This window comes from Tenrec ecaudatus, chromosome 4 (assembly GCF_050624435.1).
Source record: "Tenrec ecaudatus isolate mTenEca1 chromosome 4, mTenEca1.hap1, whole genome shotgun sequence".
NCBI lineage: Eukaryota > Metazoa > Chordata > Mammalia > Afrosoricida > Tenrecidae > Tenrec > Tenrec ecaudatus.
In genome coordinates, this window is record NC_134533.1 from 179,618,536 (window position 1) to 179,639,019 (window position 20,484).

Genomic DNA, 20,484 nt, shown 5'->3' on the forward strand with positions numbered 1-20,484 from the left:
ATCTGCTAGGAAACCAACTGTTTTGAATGGACCTTATTTATTTATTGACCTTATTTATGTATTGTTTAAGGCACACTAACAAGACTAAGACCACTACATTACTGAGAGAATTTGTCTGCAGTCATTCACTGCTTGCGGAGACAGAATTAAGCATGTTTTGTTGGGAATAAGCCGATGTCTGTAGAAATTAGAAACATAATAACAAGACTTTTCTAGTTCCCTCATATTTTAGATTCGTTAAGATACTAAACATTGGTTTCTTGTTCTCTATATACAAAGTCACTCTGTGTAGACACTCAATAGATTTCATTAATCCTATAAAGTACTTTCTAATTTATTATTTTAACAACTCTGAAGTTAGTATACGAGGTCTTTATTTTTTTCAGTAGTACCTGAAAATGATGAATCTTGCATTTGATAAAGTCTTAAATTTGGTTCATGACAGTTTGTACTTAACAATTACAACGGAAAATCTTTCATTTCGCTGGAGCCTTTTTTCTTGAGGACCATGCGTTCTCCATGACGACAAATAGTATTGCAGCCTGTCTTCCGCCAGGATGTCATGTTAGGTCAAACTCTTCTCGAAGTAGAAGCCGTGGATGCTGCAAATGTGTCTGTGCTCAGCACAGCTTCCCCAAGTCTCCTGCCTGCTGCTCATTGCAAGACCCAGGGAAGGTAGTGCATGTCTCATTAAAGAGGCGTTCGTTCTCCAGTCTGTGCCAGAGCAAGGGCAATACTTACCAGATCGGTGAGTGAGTGCTACCTTGAGTAACTCACTAGCCTCACCCTCGCCCCAGCCCTGCAGAGGAGAGAATGGAATGTGAGGCCAAGACAGCCGCTTGCGCTGGACTTTCTCTGTTGGCACACCAATGGGTCCAGCGTTGGTAATAACTTCAAGATGCTAGAGATGACTCATTTCCTTCACTTTCCTGAGCTATGGCACACATGATGTTGGCAAATTTCTCCCTGTGGGCCTGGGGCCTCCTAACTTGAAAATGTAAGGACCCAGATACCCTTGGTCTAAATCCCAGGCAGCTCCTGGCCCCACCTGCTGCCTTCAACATTTGCCTTGTGCCTCGTTGCTCACGTTGGACCCTTTGTCAATGTCGGTCGCCTGTCCTCAGTCACCATGTTACTGTGCTAAGAGCGGGGGCTTTGCCTCTCAGATTTGACTTTTAATATTTGTGAGATCTTGGCCAGTGTATCGATTGACTCTGAATCTCAGGTGATCTGTACATTGGAGTGGGAATAGCCCCATTATCTGTGGGATGTTGTGAGGTTTAAATAACCTGGAAGCACACTCAACATAGCTCAAGCTAGTTCCCTTGAATTTCTCTCACTTCAGTCACTCTTCATTGCTCTACAAATTAAGAGCACAGAAGTCTGTTCAGTTTCAAGGACTACACTGCCTTTTATACTAATATTCCCACATTGATTTTTTTTCTCATTTGCTTCCCTCTAGACCTATTGACTATAGGATATCCTTTCATTTAATGTTTAGCTTTGCCCCCTCTTTGGGACACAAGAGTTGACCTTCTGCATACAAAACTTCCGTAGGTACCAGGCTTCATCTCTTTTGCTCCCACATTTTTGCTTTGCAAATATTTCTGAAATCCATTTAGCTGCAGAGATGATGATTTTTCCCCCTGTGTGGTGAGTTGCCACCCAGTCCATTCTGATTCACAGCAACCCCTTGGGCAGGTAGTAGACCTACTTTCTACGGTTTTCCAGCCCATAATCTTTCGGCATTAGATCACCAGGCCTTTCTTCTGAGCTGCCTCAGTGATTCTGAATTTCCAACCTTTTAGCATGTAGTGGAAGGCTTCACTTTTTTCATTTGCATCAACCAGGGACTGCCCTATTTTCATTGAACTTGACCTACTTCTATCTCAACCCACCCTTGTTTCTGTATTACCCTCTATCCTCTTGCATCCTTTTCTTATTTGAAGTGACACGACATGCTTTTGCACAATATACATGTTGGAATGCCAGCATTGTGAAGAAGTTATCTGTTTTAGGTTCTAAGCTTCTAGGGCCTGAAGTGTCTTCCTAGACTCTTTCGGTCCACATGCAGCTCGACTGGTTAATATATGAACTTTGTTATAATACCCTGATGGTTCATGATAACCCCTCTGTTAAATGAAGTTTGGTTTTCTGACGAGAGTCAGCGATCAGAAGTTTCTGGAATAAAATTGGTTAACATGACCCAAAACAGTATCAGATTAGGTAGACTGAGGTTGTTACTCGGGGTTTTCTGTGACAACCAGAAAGTAAACAAGTGACATTAACATAATGCTGTTTTGGTTATGCGAATATCTCAACAGGCTTCTTGGGGTGGCTCAGCTTTGATGTCCAGGAAGCATCGCCAGCTTCTGCATGGCATCCACAGGTAAATGGGGTTTCCAGCACCCAGCTGCCTTTGCAGGGAGAACAGCTCTTTGGCCTTTGCCCATTCGAGTTTCATTTTGCAAATGGACCAAAAAACCAAACCAAAAATGTTTCTTCATAAAATAACTCCACCCCCTGACCCCGCCCCCCACAGCCACCTCTGAAAAGGAACTTTAGAGAACACTAACTTGGGTATGAATACTGAATATGAATGCTAATGATAGTGTTCCTTCCGCCAGTAGAAACTAATTAACTCCCCTCTCCGCTCTGTCCTCTTCTTTGTGTCCCACAACAGGGCTGACTCGGTGGCCTGGAACCCGCACAAGATGCTGATGGCTGGAATCCAGTGCTGTGCCCTGCTTGTGAAGGACAAATCGGTGAGTTTTTCTCCCCTGGCGTTTGGGAAGGAAGGGTGTGACATTGGCATGTTTGCAGAAGGTCCTGCTCTGCCTCTGTGTCGATGACTTGGGCCAAATGTAGATGGAGGTCTTTGGGAAATGTTGATGACTTGACAGGGAAGCTCAGTCAGCTCCCCGGAAAGACCTTGGTGATTTTGCTCATGTGAATTGTTGGATTTGACTTAGGTGTTATATAAGCTCATTAGTTGGAGCAAAATGATCTTTCTCACCCTCATTTGGGTTATATTTTTAAACTCAGTCTTAAATGTTGCCAAGGGTTTTCTTTCTGTCTTTTCTTTCTTTTTTTTTTTGTCTTTTGATGAAGTTTGGGATTTGCGTTTCCTTCAAACATCTGCTCACTCAGAAAGTGGAGCAGATGTGTGCCATACATTAAATTGAATGCTTCCTGTGCTCAGGTAGGTTTACAGGCCCATTTTAAAAGGATATTAATTCAAGACAAATTGTCTAAGGCAGATTTTTTAGAGGATGGTTTCAAGTGATTGGTACCCAACTTCCTTTGGAACCATGTGAAGAGTTGGAAACTAGTCTTGGTCCCTGTGAAGGCAGTGGGACAAGAGTTGAGTTTGGCCCCTTGCTTTCTCTGGTTAAATAGGGATCCTGTGGGAAGTGGCCCAGGCTGGGAAGTGCCACTTCATTCTTAGAAATGCCTCCTCAAGATCTGTGCTCAGCACGTGGGCGATCCTTCTTCACCATCTGGTTATGCAATTTTTCTTCCTTAGGGGACTCCCTTTGCCAATGCTAAAGTCACTTTCTCTTTTTAAGGAATTGTATTTCATATGAAATCCATATTTAAAACTTAAACCCTAGCCTTTCTTGTGAATTTATTTTTTCTTTTGGATTTCAATGATACTTGCTATGAGTCAGCATGGACTCAATGACAATAAATTGGGGGGGGGGGTTCCCCCTGAAGTTGATTTAGATTATATGTCAGATTATCATTTTTTAATATAAAATTTATCGTGGCCATTATATATAGGTATATATAAGAATTTTCTATTTCAACCATTTTTGTGTGTCATATTCAGTGACATTCATTATAGTCATCACGTTATATAAATATCAAGCATTTTTGCATCTGCGTTTGCATGTATGACTATTCCCAAGTCACTTATTTTAAAAATTGCCTTGTGTCTCTTTGCCAGTATCCTGTGCGTCTTAACACAATCAAATAGAATGTCTATTAGCGTCGGGAACTTGGTCCTGTATCTAGAGAAACAGATTTAGGATTATGAACCTGTTCCTTCACATTTGATTAGGTTGGCTACCCTCGGCTAAAATGTCAGTGCTTATTTATTAGCAGTGCTAAAAATGCTAAGTCTCACTTTTGATGGTGTCTTAACTTTACTTAATGATAATAAATGTTTATATAACTGAGCCAGGAAATAAAATCATGTGAGCAACTTTTGCCTCCACTCATGCGATCCCAGCATTTTCCTGGGGTTTTTTAATTGGGGAGCCTGCACCTTACAACTGAAAAGAAGTTGAAGATACTGCTTACATCATTACATCATCTATGAACCGAGGAACATAAACCATTTTCCCACTGTTTTTAGGTTATGGCAAAACTAGGAGCAAGCCCTTTGGTACAAGATATGAGTAAACAATTCTGACAAGCATCCTTTCTGTGTCAGACCCTTTCTGTTTGTTTCTCCCGAATCAGCCTGTCAGAATGACACACTTATCTGCTACTGTGATGCTCTCAGGAGTGGAAAATTTGGCCCCCAGTTTTACGACTACCCTTCTAAAGGACTTCCTAGCCCTTATACAGTTTTTTTCTTGTTGAATGATCCTTGTGTGATTTGGCCGAGAATTGATTTACATTTATGTACTTGAAGCAATTTAAAATTTTGTGGATCATATAACTCAATAGCAGGGGTTAACAAAAAAATTTTTTTTAAGAATGTATTCTTGGCTCTCACTGACAACAAGAGGACCATCTCTCCTCACCTGCCTGGGATTAAGGGCATAGTAGAATTATATTCAGTGTGTAAGGAACTGAGCGTTTTTGTTTCTGTTTTTTAAATTGCCTTTTTATCAAGTGAGTGTCTTCAATTTAACTGGACGGAGAGCTGAGCCATAAGATATGACAATCATTTTCGAGACCAACACTGACTGGTGTACTATGTAGGCCAAGCACCATGCCAGCTTTGGGCTTCTAGCAATGAAAGAGCACACACTTCCCCAGAGTCGAAGAACTTATCATCTCGCAAAGGGGCTAGTGGACTAAATTTATATATTTAATTATTCATTCACTATTTGATAGGAAAGAGCTCTGGTGACGTCGTGGTGTATGAGTTGAACTTCTAATACAAGATCAATGGTTCGAAACCTCTAGCTGTCCCACAAAAGTAAGATAAAGTTCTCTGCTCCTGTGAAGACTTGCAGGCTTGGAAACTCACAGAAGTCTGTCCTGACAAAGGGAGTCATTATGAGTCAGAATGATTTGAGCTTTGGGTTTGTTTGTTTGTTTGTTTTGAGTATTTGGGTTAGTGCTCTGCAGGCTATGTTAGACACTATTGATTGTAGAGTTCAAGAATAATACAACCTTCTTCTTTTCTGCTTGCCTCTGAATACTCATCAGGCTCCTTTAAAAAATAGCTTTTAGAGATAGAATGGATATATCATACAATTCAGTAGTTCCGTTGTGTTGAGAAGGGTTGTGCATTTAATCACCACACTCAATTTTGGAAAAGTGTCTTCCTTTTGTACCCATTGCTGTTGGTACATCATTTCAGAACAATGAAAGCATTTTAAAACCAGGGAATGATATGAAAAGATTTTCACTTAATCAGAGTGGGACAAGAATAGATGGAATAAAAAGAAAAAAGTTTGCAGTATCCAAGCAAGAATTGCCAACAGGGAAATAGACAAAAGGGACGAAATTCAAGATATATTGTGGATATCTGGAGGACAATCAATTAGATCTGAGAGATGAGGAAGAAGCAGAATCAACAGTTAACTCCTTGCGTTTGGATACAGCACCTGGAGGAGGATCTTCAGAGTAGCATATCTGGATTTTAGCGTTGGGCATGCTCACTGGGTGATTTCTATGAGTTATTACCACGAGGCAGCCACACAGGCAGCTGCTGCTTGGATCAGGAGCTAAGGAAAATGGTCAGACCTGGAAACCTAGAGCAGGGAATTGTTGGCTTGCAGGTGATCCTTGAGGTCACCGAAGTAAAATGGATGACCTGAGTGACAAGTTTGGAATGAGAAGCAAAGGAAGTCTTGCACTTAGCGCCGAAAGACGTTGTTGTGGAAGACGGACTAGAACAGGAAGCACCTTGGCGGTGGCCTTTGCATGGCCGGAAGACCAGGGAAGAGTGGCACCACAGGAACCGAGGGTCTAGGATTCTCATCCTTTGTGCTGTCACTTAAATGTTCCCTCCTTGAGGGCTTCCGAGACCTCCTTTCTCCAGACAGCCCATGATCAAGTGGCACCTTCCGATGGCTTTTTCTTGGATCCCATTGTCTTTCATCCAAGTCACCATCACCAAGTGACACCATTTTGGTGTCTCACTTACTGTTTTTCAATCCTCCTATCATGTAAGCTCTTTGAGGAATGGGGCTGTATCAGTAGACTCATCACGGCGTCCCTAAGTACTTAAAAACATTCATTGAGTGAAGAGGGGAAATCAGTTACAAATCAAGTGACTAAATAAATTAAAAATCCTTAGAAATAGTTGTCTTTGTGTTGGCTGTAACCAAGAATACCTGATTCCTCTCTCACTCCCAAATTGTCTCCTTTGAGCAGCCATGGGATAGAATGATTGAAATGATAGCCGATCAGTTTTGTTGCCAAATACTTCCAGCAACAATTGATGAATAGCTATTTTAATTTGGACCAACTTCTCCAGTTGAAATAAAGGGAAACCACTAGTTAAAAGCAAGAAAATTACTTAGTGAATAGGTTTCTGTTAAAAGCAAAACTAATTCTCCAATTTGTACCCGCAAAGCTCTGATAGTCACGGTCCGTGTTCCAGACAGGCAGGCTGGTCGTGTGGGCATGTTAACCTCCTGGGTTAGTACAGAGGAATGTTCCAGAAATAAGGCAGAGATGTTGCTCTCCAAGTTGTGCTACCACTCACCCTCTTTCAATCACAGGGGTAAAGAGAACATCTGCGACTTAAAAAAAAATCTGTGATTATAAATAGGTTGACTTTAGTTGTCAGTGCCTGATCTTTATGGCTATGTTTGGATCAAACGCAGTTTTGATCTAAAATAAAAGGCAATATATTCTAAGAATCAATTGCAGAGATGAAGAAAAATTTCAACATTAGCATCTTGACGTTGAGTGCTTCTCAGGAGGACTTTTTATTTTAAAAGTCTCACAGATAAGAGATATGAAGCGTGCAAATCAAATGCCTTTTTGATGAGAGATTATGCCCATCCATTGCTATCTATGATTTTTGCAGCAAATTCAAACTCACACGGTCTCTCCTTTTAACCTACAAGTTGCAAAGAATTCGTGGAATTTATCCTTCTATCCCTTATTTTAGAAAGACTTTGTTGATACAAAGGATTTTTTACTGTATCCATTTTATATCTTTATTTCAGAAGTGCATAATTCATATTGATCATAGACAAATCAGAAATTTATTATGAGTCCCCAAAGGAGGAAAATGGATAGAGAATACCAGAAGATATTCTTTTATATATTTTTTCAATACATACATGATTATATTTGTAAATTTATATAAATGCAAACATACCTAACCTATAAAACTATTATATTTTGTTGTAATATATTTTTCTGTTTGATCATTTTTATTTAACAAAGTTATGACAGTGTTTTCTGTGAATAAATATATGCATTCTAGACAATTTTAATAACTACAGAAAATTTTAATAACTGCAAAGTACTCTATCATTTTGACTTATTGCAATTAATTTGACTAGCCTTTATTATTCAACCTATTGATTGATTATGCTTTAACCAATAGATTATGCCTATTGGTTTTTACAAAGTAGGCAAGATTTTGGGGCAAAACTTGGTGCACATACTTCCTAGTTCCTCTGGATAAATCTCTAGAAGTTAGAAAGGTAGGGTCAACTTGCATGATGCTTTTTAAATACTTACTTTTTTTTTAAAAATAATTTCCTTCCCCACAACAGAGTTCAGATTTGTCTGCATATATATTTCCATTTGTGACGTCACATCACGGCATTGCTGTGAGGTGGGTGCTCTGTCCGACTCTCATGGACGCTATGAACTGCCCTCATGCATCAGTGCGTATCCGTGACACCTTAACCAGCCATGTTTACATGGGTCAGTTTGATGGAGCTTTCTACACCACCCTTGTGCAAGCACATCTCTTCTAATTCAAGAACTTGATATTCCATGTCCCTTTTACAAGCAGGAGTTGTACTAGAACTTGGTATTCCATGTCCTTTTTACAAGCAGGAGTTGTACTTCTCAGTAGGTTCCATCCAGTAGGTGCCAACTCGTACAACAAAAGAAAACGTTAATTTTACTGCACCGTGTGCCCAAGTGTCCTGATGGCCGAGCCCATTGTTGCAGCCAATTTGTCTTTAAAGTGACCTCTTTGTTGTTTTTTAACACTTTACACAGGATTTTGAAGCGAATGATACACGTGCACCATGTGGTACGGCCCGTGGTTTGGGTTTGCTGCCTAAGTAAAATGAAATCCTAGACGATTTCAGGCTTTTCTCTGTTTATCGCGATATTGTTTATTGGTTTGACTGTAAGGAGCCCTGTTCTCTTTATGCTGAGATATAATCCACACTGAAGGCTGTCATCTTTGATCTTCATCAGAAAGTGCTTCAAATCACCTTGGCTTTCAGGAAGCCAGGTTATGCCATCTGCACACATCAGGATGTTAATGAGTCTTCCTCTAATCTTGATGCCATGCTTGTCATATGGTTCTGCTTCTCTGGTTAGTGGGACAGCATGCAGATTTAGTACGTATGGGGAAAGGAGACCAGCCTGATGCACACTCGTTCTGATTTTAAGCCAGGTAGCATCCTTTATTGTGTTTGAACAACTGCCTCTTGTTCTGTGTACCGGCTCTGTACCAGCAATACTCCATGTTCTCCCATTTCCAATCTTCACAATGTCATACCTAATTTGTTATGATCCACACAGTCTAGTTCTTTGTCAGAGTCAGTGAAAAATGGGTCATCTCTGGTAGTCTCTGATTGCAGCCTACATTCGCCTAACATCAACAAAGCTATCACCCATACTTACCTGGCAGGGGAGATACCATGATCACGAAGGTGGTTTTCCCAGGGCGAGGCTCACCCATTGCACTCCGGGTGTGCTGACCCCTGCGATTTCCCCAAATGTGGGAAACTCGACTGCATAATTTGTGGTAGTGGGGGACTGCGTTCGCGCTATCCCCTTAAAAAAAAAAAAAAAAGCTATCACCCACTCCGCATCTTTTTCCGAATCAGATTTGAACTTCTGGCAGCAATACACTGCTGCAACTCTTTTTGAACTATCAGCCTCAAAATGTCCCTTGCGTGTGCTATTAATGATATTATTCTATAATTCCCACATTCCAGGGACTTCCCTTTCTTCGGTTTGCCGTTACTCCCTCAGATGTACTCCATTTGAATCCAAATATGTACTGAAATGTGGTAAGGGTCATGCGATACTCACTCTTTATGTTACTAAAATAAGTGTTTAGGATGAATGGTTGGTTTCACAAAATCCTATCATGAACTTTCCAAAATAATTGCAAGCATCCAGGGTATGTTTTCCAACTGTGGATTTGCCTTGTTTCCCGCTATTGCACAACAATCAGCAGTATTATCAATGCATGTAGATTGCATGTTTGATTAATTTCAGACTGAAGTTGTCAAAACTCTTCGATTTCCTTATCTTTGGCATTAGTGGCTGATTTATAAATATGAATAATAGCCTATTAACTGCAGGCACATGGATATTACCCTATCATTGACAGTCTTCCATTTCCAGATCGGTCCTACTTTTGAAAGACAAGTTCGACACCACTGCTCTTCAATCTGTCATTCCTAGTTAACTAGACAATATGATTGTCCAATTTATAATGGCCAATACCAGCGCAGTTCAGCTCACTAATACCTATAACGGAATAGTGGTTTATGCACTGGGATGCCTAAAGTCATTCGTTCAGCAGTTCAAAACCACCAGCCACTCCATGGGAGAAAGATGATGCTTTCTACTCCCATAGTGATGCACAGTCTAAGTAAACATCGCAAGCTTCTGCATGGCATCCACAGGTAATGGCACCCAGCTTGCTGGTGGTTTCAAACTGCTGATGACATGCATCACAGCCCAACACATAACTGCTCCACCACCTGATATTTTAAATAGGAATCCTCAAGTGGTGAAGTTTGCTAACACCCTTGGTTGCAAAACAAAGATTGGAGGTTAGAATCCACTCAGATTTCTCTCTCTCTCTCTCTCTCTCTCTCTCTCTCTCACACACACACACACACACACATACACACACATACACACACACACACACACACGGATAAAGGGTTAGTGATCTACTTCTGAAAAACAGCCATTGAAATCCCTATGGAGCATAAGGCCACAAATAAGTTGAATGGCAACTAGCCAACTGGCTAGACTTTACGTGTGTGGCTCTTGGTGGCACCCTGGCAATTCCTTTCCTTTCATCTTAAAGGAATTCCATCATCATTCCCCCTCCTTAGGGGAAGGAGTAGCGGGAGGAATAGGAGTAAGTTGAAGCAGTCCATTTCTGTAAAGGAGACAGCCGTGGAGACCTAGCCGCAGTTCTACTCTGCTCGAAAGTGTCACTGGGCGTCAGAATCTAACCCATGGCAAATGGGTATATATTTCAAAACCTTTGTGGGGAAATGGGGTTAAAGATCACGGGGTTTCCCCCAGAAACTTTCTGAAGCCCTCTTGTGTGTGTGTCATATTTCATTTTTTTAAATCTCAACAAGATATTATCAGGGACAACACATCTCTCGATTATGTGTGCTTTCCTGCTTACTGCAGTAAAGAGAGAGAAGCTTTTACAGAGTCCATGTCTTTGTCAAACAAGTCAAACCCTGATTTAAGGGGCTTGTTTTGGTGGCTATTATGATTGGCATAAGTTTTCTTAAAGGATCTACATTCCTCCTAGCCTCCATGTAGCGCTCTTGCTAACTGTTGCCCCGAGAGAGAGATGTGTTATCATCCTGGTTGTGTGACTTGATGTCAATCATTCCTTACCATCTAACCACAAATGGGTACCTGACACAGGGCTCATGCCAGCCACAGTTCTGAAAATTCTCTCTAGGTGTACGTCGCCCATTAGAATGCGAATACTTGAGGGCAAGAATGGACCCTTTCATTCCTATTGCTCCCCTGAAGGAGCCCTGGCAACAAAATGGGTGTAGCGCTTCCTGCTAGCCGACACCTTAGCAGCTGGCCCCCAGGTGCCTCTCTGGAGCAGCAAGACAAGCACGTACACCGCCATAAAGAGTTACAGCCTGGAAAACCATGGAGTTCTATTTTATTGATAGTGTCTCTGGCTGGAAATCAACTCAGTGACAATAGGTTGGGCGTGGTTTAGGAAGCAGCATGCCTTTTTTCATCACAACTTGATATCTTTCAAGTCGTAAAAAAAGTATTTCCTCTTGATAATAAACGGAGATTTTCCCTGGAAGGAGTGTAGACATTGTTGTTGGTCTTACCCACATGGTTTGATTTAGCTCTTACCTCTTCACGTCCCATCTTAGGTTGGCACTTGAATAAAGTCTTTACTTTAGAGGATGCCAACATTTGGCCTTTTATGTACGTGCCTCAGAAATCAGTAATACATCCGTGACGCCTGCGTTTCTTTGCCAGAGACCATATTGTGTTTCCCCTCGGATGTTATTTTCGTTTCGGTGTCTAATGATGCACTTCGTTCTTGGAGACTGGACCAGCGGAAGAGATACTTTACTAAGGTTCCAGGGGCCCTCACTTGACCCCTTCCAATGAGGCACATGACATTCACCACCTGCCGGTTCCCAGCGGTGACTGTCATGTCAGATCCAGCATCTTGGCCAAGAGTTCTCAATTTCATCCTTGAGTTCATTTAAAACTCTTGGGTGGCTGCCACCTGGTCCTACTGATGGAACAACATTTAACTCTTCACTTCGGCTTAGATGTGTTGGGGTGTTGCCCATGGTTGGATTTAATATCTTCTGCCTGGCTATTTCTGAAGAGCCCCGAATCTATCTGAGACCCTTCCAGGTAAAGAATTCATTCATCACCACAGCCTTCCCGTTTCATTATGGGACCCCTGACCTTTGTTTCTCTGCCAATCAACATTTAAGAAAATTGAAGAAAAGACACACAAAGGAAAAAAAAACAAAAAGGATTTGACCCCCTGCTCTGTTGTTATTGGACAAACATCAGTAATTGAAAAATATCTCAGGAAAAGGATTATGTTTATTGATTGTTTTTTCCTAGCCTATCTTATAACACGTGTGATTAAAATTCCATCACACGGGAAGATTATCTAAGTGAAAATCTGAGAAAAAGGAGACACAGCGGGAAGAGCATACAAGGAAGGATGTAACGAAGCTAACGGAAGCATGGCTGCCATCATTGGCACGCGGCACCGACGCAGCCAGCGCTGGGCCGGCATTCGGTTCCAGCATCAGAGGATGGCAAGCATCTACTTTCTCTCTCCTGGTCTTCTTTTGCATTTTATGTTCCTAACTTACTGCAGAAACCGTTCTTTATTTTCACTCTCCTTTGGGCTTCTTGGAGTAAATCATCCTGTTTGCTTTTCTTTGCACAGTGCTAGCTGTCGTATTTCTTGTGTCTCGAGGAAGATATGTGAAGACATGTCTGATACTTCTGATTAGACTTCCTAGCTTTATTGTTTCAAGGACCAGCCACGCCAGGGAGTCCACATTCGCTGGGGTTTCCTCTCCAGGGAGAAACAAAGGGCTTCTACAAGGCCACGTGAATAAATATGAGTGTTTAATGTTCTAAATAATCCAGGAAGGAGAAATTTAGAGTCATTTGACATAAACTTTTTGTGATTATACGTAAGATAACTTGTGCAGGCATGGATAGTGGCATATAGTAAAGAAATCATCATTTGGGTGGGGAAAAAGAACCTTAAAGGGCTATACAATATCTATGATCTCTTGTCTGTGGTCCTGCCTCAGAAGAAACCACAAAGTAGAAGAGGTGCTCTTACTTCCAAAATGTGAGAGTATACATAACACATGCTTGCAAGCACACTTGCACATACCATCATACAGGAAATGTACCTGCTTTTTCACCAGCATGACACTGGTGGAAAATCATTGTACAGAGAGGATCTTTTTCATTGCAAATGAAATTCAATATATTTCATTGCAAAAGAAACTCAGTATTCCTAGTAATTCATGCTGAGGACTGTATATGGGCATTTGGAAAGTGTTTTAATCACTTATTTTAAAATACTATGAAATACCAAAAAAATTAAAATATGCATGAATTGTAAATTAAAAATTAAGATATTTCTATCAAATGCATAAGTGTGTAATTCCCACAAAAAGCAAGACAGGAAACAGAATCAGAAAATCAAATACCCCTTCATGTGTCCTTTTCTGATACAAATTGAGCCCACTGCCTTCAAATCAATTCTGCCTCATGGCCACTTCATGGGATAGGGTAGAACTGCCCCGTAGGGTTTCCAAAACTGTAGATCTTTGTGGAAGGAACTTATCGCCCACAGAACTGCTGATGGGTTTGAACTACCAACCTATTGGTTAGTAGCCTACTTGGTAAACATTAGACAAAAAACAAACTCGATGCCAACTTATACTGACTCTTTACTGAAGTAAAACATCCCATCTCCTGGGGAATGGCTGGAGGTTTCACACTGCTGTTTGCAATTAGTCCACCTCACAACCACTGTACCCCCAGGGCTCCAGACCTTAAGATCTCTTCATTTCCTGTGCTAAGTAGAATCCACTATTTTGACTTCTATGATATTGATTTTTCTTGTTTTTATTTATTTATTCACTCTTACATGATGGTTTTTCAACCTTAAATAGTTTAGTTTAATGCTGTCTTTTTAAAGGTTGTTTTTTTCTCATCATTTAATTGGAGGTCTCACAGCTCTTATCACAATCCATACAAACATCCTTTGTATCAAACACGTTTGTACATATGTTGCCACATATAAATGGAGGTATAGTGTGTATATATATTTATTTATAAACATCTATATGTATAGGACTTTTCATTTGCTTTACCTGTCTTACGATTGTAAAATTCACTATATATGAGCCATGTGGTAATTTATCCTTTTCACTGTTTTATGGTTTCTATATGACTATATTACAATCTTTGAATCCATTCTATTGTTGGTAGATATTTGGATTATTCAAATTTTGAGATATTACAGAATTTTCCTATGAAACATTTTTCTTCATTGTTTGTTAGTTCTTTCAGCTTTCACCTGACATAATTTTCCTTCCTTTGGAAGACCAGATTTAAGAATTTTTAGTGGACCATATGGTAGTATATTAAATTGGATTTTGTTTCTGTGAAAATGTCTGCATTTTACTTCACCTTTAAAGAACTTTTTCATCACTCACAAAATTATCTTAGGAACTCAGCATTTTGATGATAGATTTTCATTGGTATTGGTTGGGATTTGGTGGTACTGTTGAGTGGTTATCTATCTGCCATTTCATTGGTGAGACTGCGCGCTCTCTAACTAAGACATTAATTTTTTGTTTGGTTTTCTTCTGTTTAATCCTAATCTTCTAAATATGGAGGTTTTAATTTTAACTTATATTTGCTTGGTCTTCTTGAATCTGGAGATTAATACATTTCATCAGTTTTGACAGCAATTTAAATATTGCTTCTGTCCTCTTTTCTTTATTTTCTGATTCCAATGAAATTTTTATTGGACTTTCTTACTGTTTCTTCTATTGTTTACTCTCTATTTTGTATGTTCCATACTTGTCTCTATCCATTCTTCATGGTGAGTAAGTTCTTCTTTGTTTTAGCATCAGCCTATCATATTCCTTATTGATTCCCACACCTTTTGCGGTTGAAAATGTGGAGACCGCTAGGAGTTTAGCTCAGAAGTGTACATTATAAAAATTTTCACATGAGAGATCTTCAAACGTTCATAAATATTAGTACTATGAAAAATAGTATGCATCAATTTAAAAGTGTTTTCATCAAAATAAACTTATACTAACTTGTTCTAATATGTCTGAACTAAGAAAGACAAGACATCCGTTTGGAAAATGTCCTTATCAGCGCGACATGCACTCTGCTAAAACTGAAGCAAGAGCAAACATCACATTTATGCTGAAGACTAGGAGAAAGGTGAAATCATCGATGCTTTATGGAGTGTTAATGAGGACAATGCCGTAAAGAGATCAACAGTTTACAAATGGGTAATTTGTTTTAAGAAGGGACAAATGATATTGAACATGAAGCCTGCTGCAGCAGACCATCAATTTACAATGAGACAATTCTTCTTGTGCACACCCTCGCCGAAAAGGTCTATTAGCAGCGGAAACAGCCGCCAACACCTTAGATGTTGTAATTAGTTTTGCTTACACAATTCTAACTGAAAAATGAAAACAGCGAAAGTTCTGCACCCTGGGTGCCAAACCTATTGCACCAACTGCAGGTGAGCCGTTTTCTATGGAGATTTTACAAGTGTGCCATCAAGATCCTGAAACACTTCTTGGAAGAAATTTAACAACAAATGAAACATGGCTTTATCAGTAGGATCCAGAAGCCACGGAACAATCAAAGCAATGACTACCAAGAGTGGAAGTGGACCAGTCAAAGCAAAAGTAGACCCAACACGGGGCAAAGGTCATGGTAACAGAGGCTGAAGGCATTTGATTGTGACTATTCTGGGGGAACAAAGAACAATGACACCTGCCTGTTATGAGAGTGTTTTTTGAGAGAATTAGGCCAAGCTTTAACACAAAAATGAGGTTCCCCTTGGCCTTCTCCTCCATAACAACACTCTTGCTCATCTACTAAGGTCAATTTTGCAAGAGTTTCTAAAGGACATCTTGCTCACCATCTTGACTTGGCTCATGCTGGCTTCTTTCTGCTTCCTAATCTTTTTTAAAAAGTATTTCAATGGCACCCACTTTTCTTTACTTCATAATATAAATTGCCAGAATCCTCCATTCTCTAGGGATCTGAGGATTCACATTTTGTAATTATCATTGTTTACAATATTTCTTGACCTTGATTGAGCTTAGGTTGAGAAATAAAGTTTATATTTCACGGTTTTATGTTTCATTCCATTTCTCACACTGTGGAAATTCCCACGTATATTTTTAAAGGTTTAAAAAGATTTCCTTCAACTGAAAAATTTCCCCATATGTCTTCCCATTTCTCCCCATTCAGATAACTTCTAGGATGATACATCAGGTTATCGGTGACTTGGGAGAAAAAACAGAAAACTAAGTTTGCAGCTGTTGGTGGGTTTTTCTATTAGTAGATATTAGTATTTGGAATGAGAATTCCAGAACATTTCATTGTGCTCACACAGAACCTGTGCTTAAGCCAAGAATTTCACACAGAGCAAAGATACGAAAGACCAAATAATTGATATCTTTGAATTGTGACATTGGCAAAGGATATCCGCTATATCGCGGATACCCAGGAGAACAGACAAAGATGTACAACTCTCAACAGTCCTTAGAAGCAACTGGGCAAGAGTTTGTCTCCCAGCCTTTGAAAATGACGTCAGGAGGGGACAGTCCCTACAGACAGACATTATGTTTAGAAGGGTCATGGGAAAAGATGAAGACTCTCAATAAGAGGAATTGATACAGTGACCATAACCCAACGATGTTTGTGAGGGTGACAGAGCCAGGCAGTGCTGGAGCTTTTTAATTTTATTTTTAATTTCTAAATGAACTTGCGTGTCATTAAAAACCCCAAGTCCACTTCAGTTGTTTTTTTTCCCCCTTTTTTAGCCACTCAGACCAATTTTCAGATCAGGAGTAAAGATTCTGGGGGTGTTTGTTTGTTTGTTTTTCTTTTTTGCCTGTGGCAATTTAAATTTTATTGAAATTTTCTTTTTCTTTGTTAAACCCTTTGGGATGTTTTTGTTTGTTTTTTACCCACCTCCTCTGCCTGCTCCCTGCTCCCTGTTCTCAGGGAGAAGCTCCTCCGGACAGTGGTTCTTTGTGTTGTGGATGAGTTTCTGTAAGTTGGAATATTGGCACCTAAGAACAGCAGTGAGATTTCTAGCTGTCCAGCCATCTCGTGGGACTTCCACGTTTTTTGTGGGGGTGAGAGACACATCACGTAGTCTTCAGTAGAGAAACGGTTTCTAGTGAAACCAGACTTTTATAACAGCATGTTACCCAATTAGAAACTGAGACACAATATCACAACAAACAAACAAACAAAAACCCTGCATAATCAATGAAGAAATAGATAATATCTAAGGTGAAAACAAACTTTAAACAAAGTAAAGCACTGCAGCATTAAAATAATTCATATACTGGAAGGAAAATGGTAGATGTTAATTTGGGTAAAGAAGAAGATAGAGTAGAATGAAATTTTACTTTAGTATCAATTTCTGTAAGTAATCTATTGGATCAAATTGCTATGATTATAGCTTCAGAATATGTTTGATCTAATAGGGCAAGTCTTCAGTTATCCTTCTATTTTGAAATGACCTATTCTCCTGTGTTATTCCTCCAAATGAAGTCTGGGAATGTTCTGTTGCTGTTTGTTTGTTTGTTTGATTTTACAAGACAATTCTGATTAGGGTTTTATTCAATCTAAATCTATTTGGGGAGCTTTTAAATCTTTCACTTATTTCAACTTCCTCATCTACAAACCTGGTATGCCTTGTCGTTTATTAGACCACAGACTTCTCATGAAGATTCTTCTTAACTTTTGTTATCGAACATTTCAAACATACCCCAAAGTCGAGGTTAACCTCCCTGTACCATCCCATCCCCTATAGCTTCCAAGAGATCCCAGTGATGGCCGATCTACTGCCATTGTGTAATTTCCAAGAAATCAACTGCAGACATTGTTGCATTTTGTCTTTAACTATTTCAGTTCATAGAATTTTAGTGATGTTTTGCTAGGTTTGTTTCATATATTTGTTACTATTTGTATTCCTTTTCAAAATCTTTTCACTGCTTATCTTGGTATGGAGGAAATGGGGCTCCAACTGAAAGTAAGTGTTTAGAAAATGCTGATGGCAACATATGTACCAATATGCTTGATACAACTGATGTATGGATTGTTTTAAAAGCTATAAGAGCCCCCAGTAAAATGATCTTTTAAAAAAAAATTATTTGTTTTTAACTATATTTCCAATTGATTTTTCTGTCGAGATATTTAAAGATGTTCTTTTTTTTGTTCTAAGTACACAATCATATCAGTGTGTATCTTTAATTTTGTTTTCTTTACAATGTATAAGCCTTATATCTGTTCTCATTTATTGCTTTGATCAAATATCTAAAAGTAATTCAATGATATTAGTAAATAGAAGTCATTCTTTTCTCCTTTGCAATTTTATTGCAATCATCATAAGATATACATTCTTTATAAATCCTCTGGAGAAATTGTCTATCAATGAGTATTAAATTGTGTCATATTCTTTTATCATATGACTTTTTAAACAACTAAATACGTGTTAAAAATGTTTCATTATTAGTGTCATTTTATTGCAGAAAATTATGTTTAATGAATTAATAGAATGTTATGCTTAGATTCCCCCCTCTCTATTTGTATATAAGAGACCCAAAGTTCACAAAAAATATAATTAAAAGATGACAAAGCTTTTCCATGAACTTCTTGAAACCCCCGTACATGTCCCTGTGCTGGATTAGGACTTAAATGCCTGCTTTAAAGACTTGTCTTTATTTCAAGTCCTTTCTTCAGTGTACGCATCCTCATCCTTCAGGAATCCTCCAAAATTCAAGTATAAAATACTCGAATTAAGATTTTCAAACATACTAGAATTGTTTTATAATTTTAATCTTATTTTGCTTCATATCTCTGCCTAAAATGTTAATTTAAAAGATTGGAGCATATCATCTGTTTTAGTTCTTTTATCTTATTCTTGACACAAAGGATTGTTCTTTTATCTTATTCTCAACACAAAGGATTGCTTTTTACATTTAATTTTCAATTTGATCTTGATTAAATACAGTTAATATTCTTTTACCTTTTTTCTTCATTCTTTTGTTCCGTATGAAAGCCATTTTACCTTGAAGGGAAGTTTTGGCTCTATTCTTTATGTTAAAGAATGCTTTTAAAATTATTTTTCTGTTAATTCATAATAGCATTCATGTGGACAACAAAAATGAATATGACTTCCAAATACTTAAAACAGATTTTAAACTTCTGATTTGTCTGGTAATGACAAGAATGGAACCAGAGTTCAAAAATGACTGAACTTTGCCTTTCAAACTTAAAGGTTACACTGATAAATTTAAAATCCAGAATCGATTAAGTGAACAACTCTTGAGTTGGAAAGAGGAGATAAGTTGTTTAAAGAAGCAGCACATTTGAGATAGGAACATGCAAATCCCAGGAGCCTCAAGAATGTGCAAATTATAGAACAATTTCATTGATATCATATACAATAAAAGTTTTGCAGACCATTCAAAAAAGATTGCAGCAGTATATTGACAGGGCCCTGCTAGAAACTAGAGGGCAGATTGAGAAGAGGACACAGAACCAGAGATGCCATTGCTGATGTCAGACGGAGCATGGCTGAGAGCAGTGAATATCAGAAATATGTTTACTTGTGTTTTATTGCCTGCAAAAGTATTAGATTGTGTGGATTATAGCAAACTGCGGTAGTCTTGAGAAGCCCGGGAATTCCAGAACAATTTCTTGTGCTCCTGTGGAACCTGTGCATGGATTGAGGCAGTTGTACAAACAGAACAAAGGAACATGGCCTAGTTTAAAATCAGGAAAAGTGTGTGACAGGAATGTATCCTCTCATCACACTTATTCAACTGTGTGCAGAGCAAACCCTCAAAGAGACTGGCGTATATGAAAAAGGACATGGCATTAAGATCGGGGGAGGGCTGATTACCAACCTTCTATATGCAGATGACACGGCCTTGCCCGCTGAAAGTCGGGAGAACATGAAACACTGCCTGAGGAAGATCAAGGATTTCAGTGTTCAGTATGGATCACAATTAAATGTAAAGAAAATTAAAATCCTTACAATGACACCAGTAGGTAACATGATAAATGGGGAAAAAGGAAATTGTCAGGAATTCCATCTTGCTTGGATCTATTATTAATGCTCACGGATGCAGCAGTCAAGAGAGCCAATGAAGCATCACATTACATTGGGTAAAACTGTTTCCCAAGAGCTCCTCAAAGTGTTGACCAGCAAGGATGATACTATGAAGACTAAGATGCTCCTGATCCAAACCATGATACTTTCAACCTCCTCATCTGCATGTGAAAGCTGGACATTGAATAAGGAACACTAAGAATGGAAGCATTAATATCTAAAGTACCACGGACTGCCAAAAGAACCAATAAATCTGTCTTGGAAGAAGTATGGCCAGAATGCTCCTTAGAGGCAAGGACGGTGGGATTTCATCTCACATCCTTCGGACATGTTATCCGGAGAGACCAGCCCCTGAACACAGACACCGTGCTTGGGAAAGTAGAGGGATGATAAAAAGACGAAGGCTCTCCATGACGTGGATTGACATCCCGGCGGCAACGATGGGCTCA

General features: G+C 39.2%; 1 protein-coding gene and 1 non-coding gene across 2 annotated transcripts in view; both read left to right on the forward strand.

Annotated features, from left to right (window-relative positions):
• The window catches only part of GADL1 (glutamate decarboxylase like 1), a 230,199-nt gene that overhangs the window by 74,233 nt on the left and 135,482 nt on the right, over positions 1-20,484 (forward strand). The window contains exons 10-11 of the mRNA XM_075547888.1: positions 2,325-2,389; positions 2,684-2,765. Coding sequence (XP_075404003.1) covers positions 2,325-2,389; positions 2,684-2,765 — 147 coding nt within the window. The remainder of the gene's footprint in view (positions 1-2,324; positions 2,390-2,683; positions 2,766-20,484) is intronic.
• On the forward strand, positions 9,008-9,171 carry LOC142447390 (U1 spliceosomal RNA). The gene has a single exon (XR_012784118.1). It is a non-coding gene; the product is annotated as a U1 spliceosomal RNA (small nuclear RNA).